This window comes from Phacochoerus africanus, chromosome 3 (genome assembly GCF_016906955.1).
Source record: "Phacochoerus africanus isolate WHEZ1 chromosome 3, ROS_Pafr_v1, whole genome shotgun sequence".
Classification (NCBI taxonomy): domain Eukaryota; kingdom Metazoa; phylum Chordata; class Mammalia; order Artiodactyla; family Suidae; genus Phacochoerus; species Phacochoerus africanus.
Genome location: NC_062546.1, coordinates 177,131,368 through 177,150,363, shown reverse-complemented (window position 1 = coordinate 177,150,363; position 18,996 = coordinate 177,131,368). Strand labels below are relative to the sequence as shown.

General features: G+C 36.8%; 1 protein-coding gene across 2 annotated transcripts in view; it reads right to left on the bottom strand.

The window, feature by feature from the left end:
* PTH2R (parathyroid hormone 2 receptor) overlaps nucleotides 1-18,996 on the bottom strand; it is an 88,213-nt gene that overhangs the window by 15,083 nt on the left and 54,134 nt on the right. For both annotated transcript variants that reach the window (XM_047770479.1, XM_047770480.1), the window contains 2 exons: nucleotides 13,957-14,017; nucleotides 6,389-6,455 (listed from right to left, as the gene is read on the bottom strand). In XM_047770479.1, the coding sequence (XP_047626435.1) occupies nucleotides 6,389-6,455; nucleotides 13,957-14,017 (128 nt within the window). The remainder of the gene's footprint in view (nucleotides 1-6,388; nucleotides 6,456-13,956; nucleotides 14,018-18,996) is intronic.

The following is an 18,996-nucleotide window of genomic DNA, read 5'->3' as shown; positions in this document are numbered from 1 at the left end:
TGTATTTTCCTAAAATCCATTGACATCTGTAATGCAAACTCTAACCTCTCACAGTTATCAGTTCTCTGTAGGGTTGCTTAAAGAACAAAATAATCTCCCCTAAAATGCCCCCCAACATGGGCATTTTTTTTAATTCTAGTGCTTATTTTTAAGGAGTTACCAAAAAATGAGTAACTGCTTGTGGAAAAATAAGTACATAACTTCTAATGTCTCAGTGAGTGACTGGCCCTGATTTCCAATTTCAGTCTCTTTAATAAAAGCTTTGGGCAGCTTTAAGACTGAATCTTGGATTGTTTATTTCATCACTCCCACTTTATAAACATTGCTTAGATGTATGTACTACAAGAAAAGTAAATCTGGAAGAAATTTCTCTCCTCCAAGTATAAAGATACGTCATTAGGGAGTTCCCATTGCTCAGAGGAATCAAACCCTACTAGTGTCCATGAGGCTGTGGGTTCCATCCCTGGCCTCACTCAGTGGGTTAAGGATCCAAGGTTGCCATGAACTGTGGTGTAGGTCACAGACAAGGTTTGGATCCCACATTGCTGTGGGTGTGGCACAGGCCGGCAGCTGTAGCTCAGACTCTACCCCTAGGCTGGGAACTTCCATATGCTGCAGGTGGAGTCCTAAAAAGCAAAAAATAAATAAATAAATAAACAAAAAATATAAAATAAATGATTAAATTAATAGTACACTTACATTTTTATTGATGACATTCTTGGTTCTTCAAAAAACTACTTATTTCACATTTACATTTTAGTGCAAGTAAGATGAAGCAACGCATTGTAGAGAGACATATTTTGAGAGTTTATGGTCTCTCCAAAGGGATGGATTTATATGAATGGAATATATAGGATGGACTCCTACCAAAAGGAAAAAAAAGGAGTTCCTGCTGTAGCTCAGAGGACTGGTGACCTGGCTTGTCTCTGTGACACTGCCAGTTCCATCCTCAGCCCAGCACAGTAGATTAAGGATCTGGTGTTGCCACAGTTGTGGCATAGGTCACAGATGCAGCTTGGATTCGATCCCTGGCCCAGGAACACTCATATGCCACAGGTGCAGCCAAACAAGGAAAAGGAAAAAGCAGAAGAATAAGAAGAAAAAGCCAGGGATTGCTGTCACACTGCTCATGGTCTCCAGCTGCTGAAGCACTGATGTCTCTCTGATGCTCACTTTAGTTTAATATTATGGTTTTCCAATTTTAATACAACTCTTTAATTCCTGTATCTTTCTTTGGAAACCTGCATCAAGAAAATTGATGTCAGCATCCAGTCAACAGAGTTATGCACTTAATGGAGTTCTCTCATGGTGCAGTGGGCTAAATAGCCAGTGTTGTCACTGCGGCAGCGTGGGTAACTATTGTGGCTCAGGTTCCATCCCTAGCCTAGGAATTTCCATATGCCATGGCGTGGCCAAAAAAAAAAAAAAAAAAAAAGCGAATAGTTAATAGCTCTCTTAAAAAGATATCCATACTTCCTGACTAATTCATTTAATCCTCATTCCTGACTTTTCCTTCCAGAGAAGGCAGCTCGACTGATGTGCACTTCATATCTCCCCACTCCCTCTTACTCCCTCCATCCCTGGAGGAGATGGACTGAAGTATTTGATGAGTGAACATGAGCTAGAGGTGAGCAGACTTTTCTATAGCATCTCCAAGCTTAAGAGCATCCTGTGTGAGGGGTACCATCCCTATAAGGCCAAAACTCAAATCTAATAAGATGCTTAAAATCTTTCAATGCATCACCACCATTTTTGGAAAATTCCATTTTTGGAAAATTCCTTTAGCACAGAATATGAGTCCCATCATGATCAATTCCTAACCGCTTTCCAGTCTGATCTCCCACATTTTCCGCAGACGCACACATCCTTTCAGCCACGGAAAACACAACCTGTCTATTTATAGTTTTAAAGTTCCTGATCACATGAAACATAAGTAGCCTCCCACAACTATGTGGACATTCACTGGTCAGGCCATTTGTAGTAATTCCAAACTTCAGTGTCAAACTTCAGTGACTAGTTCAGCATTTTCCAAATGACTTAGGGTGCCACCACCATGATCTGAATAATAATATCAATATTATTCCTCTACTGGTATTTACTTAATACCCTTCTTCAAATAATCCACTTTTATTAAATTATTAAAATGTAAATTTCATATCATAACTATACATGGAAAGCCAATAGCAGCCGCAATAGACAAGAGGCCACTGTAAAAATGAATACAACAGAAACAATCCATGCGAAATTTTATCTGGACTGTGTTGACTGTCTCCCCTCTAAAGAAGACACCACGCATATTAGAATAGTGTTAAAGACCAGTAGTACCAACATGAGATCTTCTCTGAAACTTATTCAGAAGCAGTGGAAAGGACGGATACACTCAATATATGACACACTGTTACTTAATGACTCGCATGTCTTACCTAAATCAATCCTTTCATGTACAAAGGTATGTGCTCTAACCTTGGCAAACACTGGCCTACCCTCCATTCATTTACCACAAACAGGGAAACTGTGGGCCTGAATACGACTCCAGCTTCAGCACTTTCTCAACGTATAAACCTAAACAAGTTATATAACTTCGCTTGGACTCACACTGAGAATAATGAAAATACGAATCTCAAGGTCATTTGACCAAAAAAAAAAAAAAGATTTTGAGATAAAACCTGAAGCAAAAAAAAAAAAAGCACCCCAAAATACTTGTTCATCAAATGATACATAGAAAGTAAGAGATTTAACTCTGGCAAGGGACAAAAGAAAAGAGACTTTGGGGCAAAAATGAAATTAAGCAGGGACTAGAAAGACCATCTGATCACACGTCAGAGGATGATGGATGAAGTGGCCTAATGGAGGACAAAGGAAACAAGTTAAGACACGTACCCTGGCGTTTCTGGGTTTTGTTTCCCTATCCTGTATGTTCAAGGTCTCAGATTTCCGCTGGCTCCAAACCTCTCTCTATCCCATATTATTGGCATCTTCAAGGCCATCTTGAAAATGCTCAGAAACAAGTCTGTTGAGTTTTACAGTCTGTATTTTTGTGTCTGCAGTTTTATTTCTTTTCAGCTATTAGAGTCTTTTTTGGTTGACACCAGTAAAAATGCAGGTCCTCATGTCTCAAGGGGTGGGGGCCTGCTTGGCCTAGATTGATCACACCTGCCACTTCACCACTTCTTCTAGCCCAGGCTGCTCTGCCTGCTGCTTCTCCTGCTCTGCAGGCCAAACACGCTTCCTCTCAATGATGCTCTGGGAGGCCCAGGACTAAAACAATGCTTCATGTTCCATGGTCAAACAGGAAACACTCCTCTTGAATTTTAGTGCTAGATAGAAGAACTTAAAAATCATCTTCAAACCAACATCAAGATGTTACAAGATGAATAATTAGTTAATTTTGAGACATTTGTTTTCAGAACAAAAATGAATGTTTCAATGACCCTAATTCTCCTAATTTTACCATATAGGAACAAAACACAGGAAACAACAGTGCCACAATTTTAGATTCTACTACTCCAAAATCAAATGATTCTTTCCAGATATGTACTAAATATAACCATAAAAATGGGGAGATTATTTTCCCATAACTGCAAGCAACAATTTTGACATGCTTTGGAATGCAAGTGAAAAGAACATGGTCAAAATTTGCAGGTTACAAAATCAGCTCTACCCCAATATAAAATAAAAAATCTTTTAAAAACTAAAACAAACAAACAAACAAACAAACAAAAAACTGTTAAAAAAAATACAGGTTATAGTCTTTCTTTGTCATGCTGGCTGTGTGACCTTCATCTGTGTGGGCTTTCATTTCCCTCTCCAGAAGAGAAAAAGACTGCATGAAATGGCCTCAAAAGTTCTGTAATTATACTCGCTTTGTGCTCTTATTTCATTTCTTCCCTCTTACTGACATCCCAGAATATTTACTGTGTATGCATGTTTAATTTTTTCAGCGTGTTAACTGAGTGGCCACTATGTGCTAAGAAACTTGCTAGGCACAGGAATATAGAAGCTGAGAAAAAAAATGTCTTTCTGTTTAGTGGGCAAGAGAGACATTCAACAATCACAAGCATATGATTGTTGCTTCATGTGATGATCTTCAGAAGGGAAAACCTCACTGTGTTCTGCGGATTCTAATAGTGACCTAATTTAGATTGGAAGAATCAAGGATGCCGTGAGGAAGAAACTACATTTAAAGGGAGGAGTAGAGGGAAGCATGTGCCAGCCTTCCAGGGTTATAGTGCAAAATGAAGAAGCACCCTGAGAGGGATGGATATGGGCAAGTTCAAGGAACTGAAAGGGAAGCAATGAGGCTAAGTCATAGTGCATAAAAGGTGCAGGTATGAGGAACGGGGTCTTCTCTGAACTATCTGGGATGCTGGCTTTTATTATAAGTTCAGGGAGCTCACTAAGTATGGAAGATGATTTCTCACCACATTAATATAGCATTACTTCACTAAAATGAAAATGATAAGAGTTTCTAAACTTAAGTCATTCATTCATGTATCCACAATCCATTTGGGAGTTTCTGCTAAGACTAAGAATCAGGTTTAATTTAATAACAGGCTATTTTTGCAAGGGTACAGACTGGCTTCTCTAAAACTGTTCTATACCTTATTTTCTCCTCTAAACATTTACATCAGTGGGCTTCTGAATGAAAATTCCTTTTTGATCTCTCCTGTTTTGCTTTCTGCATATTTCCTATAAGGTAAAGAAGCATTTATCTGACGATCTAGATAGATCCTACAAAATCTTACTACATTGATAGCTGTGCTTCTGGATCTAGTATGCCAACATGCTGACACACTGGGTGACACCTGGTCCAAAAAAATGCAAAATGAGAAAAGTAACAAAGTGAAGAACAAAGAAAGAAAGACAAAAAAAAACTGATTAAAAATCAGGCTGCCACTGTTTACAACAGCCAAGACATGGAAGTAACCTAAGTGTCCATCCATCTACGGATGAATGGATAAAGATATAGTACATATATATATATATATATATATATATATATATACAATGGAATATTACTCAGCCATATAAAAAGAATGAAATAATGCCATTTGCAGCAACATGGATGAACCTAGAGATTATGTGACATACTGAAGTAAGTCAAAGGCAAATATCATATGATATCACTTATATGTAGCATCTTTAAAAATGGTACAAATGAACTTATTTACAAAAGAGACTCACAGACATAAAAAATGAACCAAAGGAGAAAGAGGGAAAGAGGGATAAATTAGGAGTTTCAGATTTACAAATACATACTACTATATATAACAAGAGATAACCAACAAAGACCTACTATATAGACAGGAGCTATATTCAACATCTGAAAACCTATAATGGAAATGAATCTGAAAAAGGACATAGATAGATAGACAGACAGACAGATAGATAGATAGATAGATAGACAGACAGATATATATGCATAACTGAATCACTTTTTTGTATGACTGAAACTAACATAACATTGTAAATCAACTACAATTCAATTTAAAAACATGGACGGAAAAGACAAAAACAAAAAAAATAAAAATCAAGCTGCTAAATTACTTTCAAATGACTTAACATTTAATATTTGGATATTAATCTTTTTTAAGATGTTTATAATCTTGTGTTAATACATGAAAACCAGGAAAACACAAGGTGGTACAATTTCATCAAACAACAAAAAAGCTAATGCCATAAAGTCCTCAGAAGCGGTTGAGAGTAAATATTTTGGAGAGTTTTGTTAGACATAAAGAAGTGTGTAGTTTGGTTTTCTTTTGTAACATAGATGTAATACACAGTGGAAATATTACAGGCAGATAAGGTCCCAGGCAATATGATTGTCCACTCTAGTCTTTTTCCGTATTACCTATTAGAAGGGACTCTATAGGATACATGTCGGTATCGAATCCTTTCAACTCCTTGGGGAATGTATGTCAAATAACAGCGTTAGGCAATGCTTTATAATAAATCATACTATCATTTTTTTTCTCTGTAATTCCTCTATTCTCCGGCTATTCCATCTTTGCCTCCTCCTTGTGGCACAGTGATCACAACATTATAAAATAATGGCTGAAAGGGGGACGAGTTTAAGGACTTCTCAACTGCTTGAATCTATAAACGTTCATAGATATTTTGAAGTCCTGGGATTTTCCCTACGTGCCAGCAGATTAAAGGGAGGGTGTGAGATTTCTTCATTGATCTCAGTGTTAGCCATGAATAAGGATCTGATCCCCAACCCCGAATCTTCACAGCTATGGCTGTGATGTGAGCATTTCCTAAACCTTTTAAAACAAAGTGATACACAAACTTTCTCTGGGTTTTAGCAGCAGTATATTATGCATCCTTTTTCCTTTTCTTCTTCTTTTTTTTTTTCTTTTTTAACTGTACAGGCTTTTAAACTTACCCCAATAGCTGCTAAGATTGGGGCTTGATAAATCCATTTGATGTCTCCGGCACTAAGTTCCCAGCATCTGAGACACAAAAAACAAGTTCCACGATTAGGTTAGCAAAGCAAATAAACAGTTAAAATAAATAGCATTTTAAGTTTCACCAAAAACTCCAGTCCTAGGCATTTAATTAAGAAATAAGACCAAAAAAATCTCCTGAAACACCCAAACCAGTGGGGGGGGGGGAGCGTAATAAATCCTAGTTTCCATATTATTAGCTAGCCCTTGGGGACAAGTAAAGTAATATAAGTAATGGCGTATTATTCTTATAACAAGAGTACAAACCGTGTTTCTAGAGCCACACAAAAATTAGTCTTCTAAATGTGGTACCATTGAGTCTTTATTTTTGTTATCCCTAGAATGGGCCATAACAATTAAACCTTGTTGATAAAGTCCTCTCACTTTCAGAATTTACCCCATAGGCTGTAAAAACACTAACGTTAATGCATTCTTATCCACAGAAATGCAACAGAAAACTGCCAGTAATGCAAATGATTATTGTTGATTGGAATGTAGAAGAAAATCGAAGGCAAAAGACTTTTGTCCATAGAAGTGAAAATTAGCTGTGTTTGATGGAATGCTATTGATCTGTGAGTACCGACCAGTTTTCACATTTATTTGTTAAATTTATTTTTTTACTTCTCCTATGCACCAATTATAACATCTTGCTCACTAATTAGTGAGTTTAAAAAATCTTGACATTTTATATTTACATACGATCATGATTTTATCTTCTATTTTTAAAAGTTAGTTTTTAACAATATGTAATAAAAAACACTATATAATTTACCCATTTGTTATATTTATCTTCTGCTTCTCACTTATTATACCAAAATTTAAGTTTACTTAGACAGGGATCTTTGTTGGTTTTGTTTTTGGCTATTAGTGCCTAGTACATAGCAAGTAAGTGGTCAATAAATATTTGTTGAATTAAACTGAATTCAAAGTTAGACTCAACTTCACCCAATCTGGTTTCTGGTAAAGGTGTTATATTAGAACAAAAGGAACACATGGAAAAGCTAAAACAAAAACAAAAAAACAAACAAAAAAAAATAAACGGAACAGAGTTGAGAAAAACTAGTTCCACTTGAAACTTAAAGGCATCACTTTAAACAGTTTGTTTTTTTTTAACTAAAGATACATAAATAAAAGCCTTCAGTTTCTCCTTAGATAAAACCTAGCATTGGCTGCAGCAACAGTAAATGAAGTCTTATAAAGAAATTTTAGCAATATAATAATGTTTTAATTATAGATGATAAAATTATTAAGAAGTTGCTTTTAAATTAATAAGCAAATTATGGATAATAAAAAGCTATATCAACTATTCCTTGAAGGTAGAACACACTTTCAGCACACATGTAATAGCTAAATATTTTTAAAATTTAATTTTTATCTAGGCAATACCTTCTTATTTCAAAAACCAAAATACATAAAAAGGCAGACACTGAGACATCTCAGTCCTCCCCTTTATCCTGTGTCCTTACCCTTGACCGTCTCCTTTCAGGTAACATCTTTTTTTGCTTTGTTGTGTATACTTTCAGTATTTCTTGATGCATATACAAACACATACAAATAATACAATCTTATTTTCCTCATCTTACAAGAATGCAGTATACATTCTATTCTATAACTTGCTCCTTCCTTTTAATAGTATATTGTTAATTTTGTTCCATATCAGTACCAAGAGAGCTCAATAGCATAGCATTCCGTTGGGAAGAGGTATAAGTTAAATCAACCAGACCCCTAGACCAAAGTGTAATTCTGGTCCAGCCACGCTGAAATGTGCAGTCAATAGGCTTAAAGTCTGAATTCCATTCTTATGGAAATCAAACACAGGGACATTTTACACTTGCACACACATTACTTGCTACACATTACTGAACATTGCCCAGTGTTATCTGCATGCATCTATTTTTCACGTTGTTCAGCCAGACAAGAAAGATAAAAGACAATGTTACTGAGTCGTGCAAAATGTCTATCACACTACCCTAAAAAGGCTTCCTACTATAAGGAAGCCAGCACATATTGTATGAATATAAACTGAACATTGATTCACTAGCTGCAAAACTCTTGGATTTCAAAAATTTTCTTTTCAGTTTTGACATTTGGTAATATCTTCATAATCTTCTTTCTTTGCCTCAATGACATTTCATCATGGTGTCTCCTAGCGCACTGGAATTCAATTACACAAAGTCAGCTCTAAAAAATATTTGTATCTGGAAATAAGTCAAACAGCTACTTCTAAAAACAGGAAAAACTTGATTTTGATTGTTTTCAATGTCAAAGTTTCCAATTTACCCTTTGATACCCAAGGCAACCAAGATTACAGATTTTTTTTTAAGAAAATGCTATTAATCATTTTTAATGTTCCAGTTCACACTTGCTTGTTAACATGGCCTAGAAACTACCCTGTTCAGTTGTGTTTTTTTTTTTAATTTTAACATTCTAAGAAATAACAGGAAAAACAGGAAATAAGAAGAAAAATGCACTTCTGAATGGTAGAACATGATACACAGAAATCTGACTAGAAAGTAGGACTTCCTGCTGCCAGGATTAGAAACAGGAAATGCATTGTCCCCTTGAGGGGTCCAGGGAATTGTATTGACTGAATACTGCATTGTCTTCACAACCCACACTCTGATAAGAGTAGAGGAAGTGAAGTCCTCTGACAGCCATGCAAATTTCCTGGGAAAGAGAGAGTGTATCTATTCTTGGTCCTTTCCATAGAAAGCCCCAACTTTCCTGCTGCTATCTCTCATATCCTCTGAATGAGCAGGAGAAAAGGTAATAAGGTATCTTGTAAGATGTTTTTACTTTTGTAAGTAAAAAGAAAGGGAAACAAAAATACTGACTTTTTAAGTCATTTGTCCAATCTAAACTATTCAATTTTCTTACCCTACCTTAGTCAGATAACATTTTGATACAATTTTAGAACTAGAAGAGACTTATTTTGTATAGTCAATAGACTTTAGAGTACCTTCTAAAACTGGATCTAACCTGATTATCTCCAAATGTCCAGGATGCAGAGAAAAATCAGAATTCAGATTTTTCTGGCCTCTCTTTGAAAGGCCAGATGAGAAAAAGATAAATATCAAATAAAAGAGACAAGTACAGGGGCCCCATCTGTCCTTTGGAGATGCTCCAAGTCCGCTCTCCACTTGAACTTTGTGACATGGATTACACTCAAGAAAACACACAAAACCTTTTTATCTTAGATAAGCTGAGTTTCCTGAGAAATCAAATCAGACCATTACGAAATCATGCGATGGATGTGGTATTACAGTTTTACTTTCTATGCAAAATAAATACAAAATGACCCCTTAGCCCAATTATCATGCTCAGATCGGGGCACTACAGAACTCAAAACTTTGTTCTAAATAGAGTAAGAGTAAACATTTTGCATAGAAGAGTCATATGATCTAACTTATATTTAGTTTTTTAGTATTAATTCATCTGTTTTAGAGCAATATTTAGCATCAGTTGCATTTTTCAAAATATTCATTAACTGATGGATTTTTTCTTAAAAATAATAAACTTGTACATATTTTTCAGCAAAAGCATGATTATTAATCATTTATTATCTTGTTTATTATTTTTAAGAAAGAATTTAAGATAACTAATAAAACTAATTATGGAATTCAATATAAAATGCACTATGAATGTATTTGTTTTCTTTCCATGCTCAAGGTCTGGAATAGCTCTGAATGAATGAATAAGTCAATTAAATTGCTCCAGGCTACCTTTAGGCTTTGAGGATGTAACCTGATATCTATGGGTCTCATTCTATTCATCTCTCAAATGTGGGGATTGGACCAAACAATGCCTTCAGTCCCACCTTCTCTAAAATTCCAAAACTAAGTGATATGGTTACACATCTCAGAGTAAAATTATTTAGCATTATTTAGTACCGCTTTACTGACTCAACTCCCCTCCCTCCTCCATGAAATCAAATAACAATGCTCCAAGTTTTCCTTGAAATTTCCACTATTGCTGTGTAAATATAATAACACTGTAGATATTAACCTTCAACTGTCAACAAAGCCAAAGAGTGTAAAGAGATAAATGTAAATAAAAATGAAACCAATAATTTATTTCCAAAATATACAAACAGCTTATACTGATCAGTATCAAAAACAAACAAACCAATCAAAAAATGGGCAAAGAAGACATACAGATGGCCACCAAACACATGAAAAGATGCTCAACATTACTAATTATTAGAAAAATGCAAATCAAAACTACAATGAAGTATCACCTCATACCAGTCAGATAGCCATCATCAAAAAGTTTACAAATAATAAATGCTGGAGAGGGTATAGAGAAAAGGGAAACCTCCTACACTGCTGGTGGGAATGTAAATTGGTGCAACTAATTTACATTAAGGACAGTATATAGGTTCCTCAAAAAACTAAAAGTAGAGCTACCACATGATCCAACAATCCTACTCCTGGGCATATATCTGAAGAAAACCCATTTCAAAAACATACATGCACCCCAGTGTTCACAGCAGTACTGTTTATAACAGCCAAGGCATGAAAGCAACCTAAATGTCTATCAACAGATGAACGGATAAAGAAGAGGTGGTGTATATATATATAAATGGAATATTACTCCGCCATAAAAAGAATGAAATAATGCCATTTGCAGCAACATGGATAGACCTAGAGATTATTATACTAAATGAAGTAAGCCAGCCAAAGACAAAACATTATTTAATATTACATACATGGAATCTAAAAAAAAGAAGATACAAATGAACTTATTTACAAAACAGAAAAAAAAAAAAAACCTCACAGACATAGAAAACAAACTTATGGTTCCCAAAGGAGAAAGGGGAGATGGGAGGGATGAATTGTGAATTTGAGATTAACAGGTACACACTACTAAATATAAAATAAACAACAAGGATCTACTGCATAGCCCAGGGAACCATATTCAGTATCTTATAATAACCTATAACAGAAAAGAATAGAAAAAAGATATATCTATACATATACATACATATATAATACTATATATGTGTATATATATAACGGAATCACTTTTCTGTATATTTGCAACATTGTAAGTCAACTATACTTCAAATTAAAAAAAAAAAAAACTAAATAGGACCCTGCAGGGCTCTCGTGGGCACAAGGCCCTCCATATCCTTGCTTCTTGTTGGTAAAATAAAAGTTTTCTTCTCCTAGGGCTTCCCCAAGTCCCAAAGAGCAGGCTCAAACAGTCAGTGATTAGAGAAATGAGAAAATTCTGAAACAAATGAAAATTAGTCAAGCAAGAAAAGTAGTAATAACTTGTACAACAGAGTCACAAGACTCCTAGTTCCTCCTGAAGCGATACAGATAACAATCCGATGCATATTTTTACACTGCTCTACAGAAACTAAAACCCCTACCCAGTGGAGAATGTTGACTACATGCTGACCACAAGCATGAAGATGCTAGACTGGATGGAACCAGAAGATTTATGATTAAGATTTCTGAAACATCATCTTATTACCTCATCATCAACATATCAGAAGACTGTCCAAGAGCTGATCATACACCCTCGACCCTCATCCAAATGTTGCTTTTAAAAACTCTTACCCAAAAGCACTGGGAAGCTCAAGTCATTTGTGTATTAGTTACCCATTCTCCTTGCTTTGTGCTCTGCAAATAAACACTGTACTTCCCTTCATCACAACCCAGTATCAGTAGATTGACTTTGCTGCTCTTTGGGTGAGCAAACACGAGTTCCAGTTAGCAACAAAAATGCAAAGCCAGTCAGTCCTAGAACTGAGGGAAGGCTGATGAATGAGGAGTTCGTAACCAAGCAGTGGGAAGGCTACACCTAAAGATAATAATGTATAGAATGCAGATTTGGGAGACAGTAGCTGGTTCTTTGTAGAATTCAGGCACTTGTGTGATGTGGAGTTTTTTTTCACTGCACAGCAGACAAAATGATTCTTAAGAAAATATCTCGTAACTTGAAACAAATGTATGGGCTCAATTAAAGAAAGGTGCAAATAGAAAGGAGTTGCTGTCATGAAACATACACGATCTATGGATATTAAATTGTATTCTGTTAAAATAGAAGAATGCTCAGCATTACTATACCTATAAATTAAATCTATCTGTATTTAAATTGCTTTTCATGTATCATAAGTGTATTAGTCTGCTCAGACTGCCGTAACAATAGAATATAGACTGAGGGTTTAAATGACAGACATTTATTTTCTCGCAATCTGGAGGCTAAGCCTGACCGCAAAATGCAAGGCACTGTGATCTCGCTGTGTAATCATAAACCTTTGTGAGCACATGGAGAAAGAAGGAGCTTTTTGGTGTCTCTTCTCATGAAAACACTAACCCTATCCTATCAGAGCCCCAACCTTAGGACCTCATCTAATCTTAATTACCTCTTTATGGGCCCTATCTCCAAATACATTGGGGGTTAGTGCTTCCCACATTGAATTTTGGGAAGACACGATTCAGTCCAAGCAATAAGTTTCATCATAAAAGCAAAAAACAGGCACCTGAATGGTTCTCCACATTCTCCTTTTCTTTCTTTGACTCATCATTACTAGAAATAGAAATAATATGAAAAAATGAATGTTTCAGTATCCATGCATCATATGGCACCCAAAGAGAAACCAACAACTGTGGGGCTAGCCCTAAGACGGATTCCCCTTCTAATCTGCATGTGTTTTATTGTACAAAATTATTTTATTACACTATAGAAAACAAGAGAACAAATGAGATGGATTGGACTTATAGTTTGCATTAAATATAGATAAGCAGTAAGTAGAGCACTTGTGTATTAAGTGCAGGTACTAAATGGAGCAACTGAGCATTAAATATTCATGCTACACCAAATATATGAGGCATAAAATATCCCTGATACACAGTAACTCTTCAGTCTTCTTGACATCCTAATTCAGCCACTGATTGGTGAAACCCATGGCCACATATCCCACCCAAAGAATGCAAATAAGACCCAGAACTGTTCTGCAGGCCAAGAGGCAAGTTACAGCCATGGAGAAGTGACACTATACTTATATCTCTCTGAGATAGCAAATACGTGTCACTGGACCAGTGACACCTTCTGTCTGTGGCACCTTCTGTCTGGGGGCTCCCTTGCTGCAACTTCATCTCTGGACCTCATAACCACATCATCTGTGGGGACGGCTGATGCAGCAAAGAGGAGATATGAATGTTGTCTAGACCAGGATACAGGTAGTATGGTCCTTTCACCTGTGTGCACCACATCCTAAGTGTGTTAACTTACCCATCTCTTTCCCCTTATTTCTCACAATATGTTTTAAATTGATTTCATAAACCATGAAGTTCAAGCATCATAATCAGGTCTGTGAGTCTTTCTGTTCCATGACTCTGGGATGAATAGTTTGCTGGTAATATATCTGAGGCTACAATTGCATCAAGGTAATTTCCCACATGACATCCCTAAAGGGTAAAGTTATCAAGAACTGCAGCAAGTGTGAATTCCAAGCAGGAATCCAATCTTGAGAAAATACCTCTTTTTTACTCACCTTTCATCAGCCAGAGTTGCTCGAGCCACAGCCCAGGCGGTAACAAATGCTGCTGGGAACCCTGCAATCAGAAAAGGATTCAGACACCACCTTTCTTTTAAGGTTAAGGGACTTTTTCTTATAATCATCACACACAAAATATACAATTAAAAGGTGAGAGAGAAAAACAGACAGGAAAAATGGTAATATGGAGCAAGAAAAGCCCACTTAGTTCTTATCTTGTCCATTTGAGAAATCAGCTGGTACATTGATGTTATTTGTTCTCCAAAGTCTGAAAATGAAGATTGGACCAATTTTCATTCAAGGGATGTAGGGTCAAGCCATGATTGGAGGAGACCGAAGTTCCTGCGGTCAGAAGCAGGCAGCAGTGGTTGGTACATGCAACTTTGCTCTGGCCATGCTGATGGCCACATGCTTTCCAGGAGGAGTGAAGAGGCAACAAGAGGGACTCAGGAAGAGTGGCAAGAAGGCTGAGGTTTAAAAAAATTTGAACTTTCTCATTCTAAAAGTTGAAAGTGTAGAAAGGTGATCCTGCAAGTTACAAAATTAAGAAGGTTTGATTGGGTTAGCCTCTTCTTTTTTGTTGGTATGGGCTCAAGATAGAAGCATTTGCAGGCATCAATAGTTTAGAGAAGCATGAGCATGATATAGTTGTCCTTCATTAATAATAAACACCTGTGAACTTGAAACATCAAACCTATGTACTCCCCAGTAAAGGCAGACTGCTCAGTTCATGCTATACTTGATTAGACTCAGACGTCATAAAAAATCACAAACCCTAACTTGTAGGAACATTGCAATAGAAGATCAAAGGATTTAATGGATAATTTTTCATTATGGGGCCCTTCTGAAAGAGATTTTTTTAAAAGGAAAGAGAGATTGTAATGAAAACACTATAGAATCTGGGGAGCACCTTACAAAAGGAGAAAAAAAAGTTTTAATCTAACTCAGAACATTTTTTATTCAATACAATTATTCTTTACTTTTTAAAAACCACATTTACAATTTTTCACATATCTTTTCTCATCAAAGTGAACATAAAAATAGACTCAGATGAAAAAATTTTCAGAAACAAAAATAAAATGAGATGATACCCCACAAAAGGGAATTTCTTTGGTCTCCTCAGTGATGTAATTGAATTTAACCTCAGCTGCTTATATGGCTATTTAATTTCCTGACTCCACATTCTGATTTTATTTATTATTTATATATAACTCCTTTTTTAAAACAAATCTGCTCAAATCCTATGTTCTAGGAATTTTTGTCAAAATATATCTGCATAATTGTTTAATTTTTAGGTTCAGACTGCATATTCTGTCTTCTTAAAATATCTATCCATCCACCCATCCAAAGATACATCTATTAAGCACTTATTAAACACCTATTCCTACGTCAAGAACCATTACAGCCTCAGAAGATTAAAAAACGAATAAACAATATCCCTGTTCTCCTGAAACATATTTTGTCAGGGGGAGGCAAAATTGATAACACAACTTCAGTTATCAATTAGCACTACAAAGAAAAAACAAGAATCATATGCTGTAATGGAGAGCATGGCTCCTTCTGACAGAATCAAAAAGGCCTGACTGACATAGATCCCTTTACTATTCTGCTGCCTTGGTTATCTTTGAAAAATGTTCATCTGCCTTTGATCAAAATGTCCACATTTTTCTCATTTTCAGGTGTTTATCTTCTGCTTCCTTTATAATCTCCCAATCAGGCAATGTCCTGAATGGCGCTCTATATACATTGATGAATGGTTCTTGAGCTGGAATTACGTTTTAAATGATAATTTTAACAAATACCTTATATCAGACACCTTGTCTTAATGAAATTGCTTTCCTCATCCTCTCAGAAGACCAAGACTAGTATAGAGACAACCATCGAAGAACAAAGAACAGAAACCATTTGGGGTTCTTAAAGGATTTTTTTTTTCCTGTTTTTTTTTTAAGGCCCCACCTGCAGCATATGGAAGTTCCTAGGCTGGGGGTCATATTGGAGCTGCAGCTGCCAGCCTATGCCACAGCCATGGAAACACCAGACACAAACTGCATCTGCGACCTATGCCGCAGCTTGCAGCAATGCCAGATCCTTAACCCACTGAGTGAGGCCAGGGATCAAACCTGCATCCTCACACATACTATGTCGGGTTCTTAACCTGCTGAGCCACATTGGGAACTTGTCTTAAAGGATTTTGATTACTATCTTAGTATCACATTATTATAGAATTGAGAACACATAAATATAGGAGGAAATGTTTGAAATTTAAATGTTATTTTAAATTTAAATGTTGTTTTAAGTAAATTTAACACAGACTTGGATGTTACACTATATTTCCATTTACCTTAAGAACTGAGTTATTTTCCCTACAAAATAAGTGAGTCTGAGGAGGAAGCAATCTCTGGCATAAGAATAAGCAGGCTGGGGTTTTGGTGTGGCTTTTGCTATGCTCCTTTATTTATTTATTTTTTGTCTTTTTGCCTTTTCTAGGGCCACACCCATGGCATATGGAGGTTCCCCGGCCAGGGGTCTAATCGGAGCTGTAGCCACCGGCCTACACCACAGCCATAGCAACAGGTGTAACTCTGTGACCTACACCACAGCTCACGGCAACACCGGATCCTTAACCCACCCAGTGAGGCTAGGGATCAAACCATCAACCTCATGGTTTCTAGTTGGATCCATTAACCACTGAGCCATGACAGGAACTCCCCATGCTCCTTTAAAATGAAGGTGTTGACTAATTATAGTCAAAATTTTTTTAGCAATTAAACACTCTCTTCAAATAAAAACTTATATGGCAGCCCACTGAACAACCCAGAGATGCCTCAAAGCCAAAGTGGGGAAAAAGGTCTTGCCATGTTGGTCCATACAGTTTTATCTTGTTTTAGAAACTTCAGAGGCTTCATATAACCCAACCTCAGCCTTACCCTCCTCCTGCAATGCTACTGTAGTCTTGTATAAAGTCATAGCTTGATCATAAAGCATAGAGTTAACCCTAAAAATCAGAAGTCCATCGTGATATGGGGATTCCCAGATTTGCTAAGACATACCATGTGCTACTAAGCAGAAACCTTGATTCCCCTGGGAGTCCAGTTTGGTGACTGCTCAGACATAAAGCTCCAAGCTCTGTCTCCTCTTCCCTCCCTACTCACTGCAGGATGCTAGAATCCAGTATTCATCACTTGCTGATTCATTCTTTAAGGAACCTAAAAATTTGTCTATATGATTTTGACAGAATTGTTCTCAACTCACATAGGACTCTCAAGCCGATACTGAATGAGAACCTCTGTCCATGAGGAAAATTGAAGAGCCTTTGAAAGTGTTGCGTTATTACAAAGGTGAGTGTCTATTTATGAAAGATCTGTCTCCTCCTAGGGTAGAAATACTATGGGAAATAAAAAAATCTTAAAAAAAAAAATCTAATTCATAGCCTAAAAACGGTTCTAGAAGCATGAGAGAGGGCCTCAGTTAAAATCAAGGAGAAGACTACTAAGGACTAGTTCTGCCCTCCCTCCCAGCACCCTTGTTTCCAGCACCAGAGATCCCAATGTGTGCTGATATTGCTATATTTTTAATGTGTCAATCCGTCGGTTCAAACATGTTGTACACAGTGTCGTGGCCTTGGCTGATGTGAAGCTGTTCTGTAAGGTTTGCTTATCAACTCATTTGACTTAGCAAATTGTGTGGTACTTTGAGCATTCTGGATTTTAAAAGTTTTTTTATTACCGCTATGTCTAATTTATCACTGTATAAGTGAAAACTAAGATTTCATGTAGTTTTTATGTTGTAATATATCTTCAAATAAATCTCTCCTATAAATAAAATTTTAAAAGGCATCATGAAAGAGGAAAAACCTAAAACAGAAGAGCCTATAATGGAAAAGAAAACAGCAGACGCGGCTCGGATCCCACGTTGCTGTGGCTCTGGCGTAGGCCGGTGGCTACGGCTCCGATTTGACCCCTAGCCTGGGAACCTCCATATGCCGTGGGAGCGGCCCAAGAAATAGCAAAGACAAAAAAAAAAAAAAAAAAAAAAGAATCTATTGGGAGTTCCCGTCGTGGCGCAGTGGTTAACGAATCCGACTAGGAACCATGAGGTTGCGGGTTCGGTCCCTGCCCTTGCTCAGTGGGTTGACGATCCGGCGTTGCCGTGAGCTGTGGTGTAGGTTGCAGACGCGGCTCGGATGCCGCGTTGCTGTGGCGCTGGCGTAGGCCGGTGGCTACAGCTCCGATTCAACCCCTAGCCTGGGAACCTCCATATGCCGCGGGAGCGGCCCAAGAAATAGCAACCACAACAACAACAACAAAAGACAAAAAAAAAAAAAGGAAAGAAAACATGTTTACTGAATTAAATATGACCAGTGCGCAGAAACCAGAAAATCACATTGATGGAGAGGAGATAGAATCTTGAAACCAAGTGAATCCACAGAGATAAGCCTACAAAACTATTACAAATGAATATCTAAATCGGAGTATAATTTATTTTCTTTTAAACAGATAATAATCCAGGAGTTCCTGTCATGGCTCGGCAGTTAACAAACCCGACTAGCATCCAGGAGGATGCGGGTTCGATCCCTGGCCTTGCTCAGTGGGTTAAGGATCCAGCATTGCTGTGAGCTGTGATGTAGACCACACACATGGCATACATCCTGCCTTGCTGTGGCCCTAGCGTAGGCCAGCGGCTTCAGCTCTGATTGGAACTCTAGCCTCAGAACCTCCATGGGCTGCAGGTGCGGCCCTAAAAAGATGAAAAATAAATAAATAAATAATCCATATAATTTTTAATGATAAGGAGTAAAATCCCAAATTATATCTTAAAAGACTGAAAAAAGAACCAAGTTCTAGGGTCAAAATATATGTTTTTTATAGACTCTAATTGTTAAATATAATTTTGACTTTAGGATAACTTTAAGGTAGAATTAATAATGATATTAAATCATAGTGGAAAGGAGAAATGTTTTTCTAGATTTTTAAATTTTGCTTAAAGCAAACATCAAGATTTTTAATTGTGTAAAGGTGTTATATTGACTATCATGAA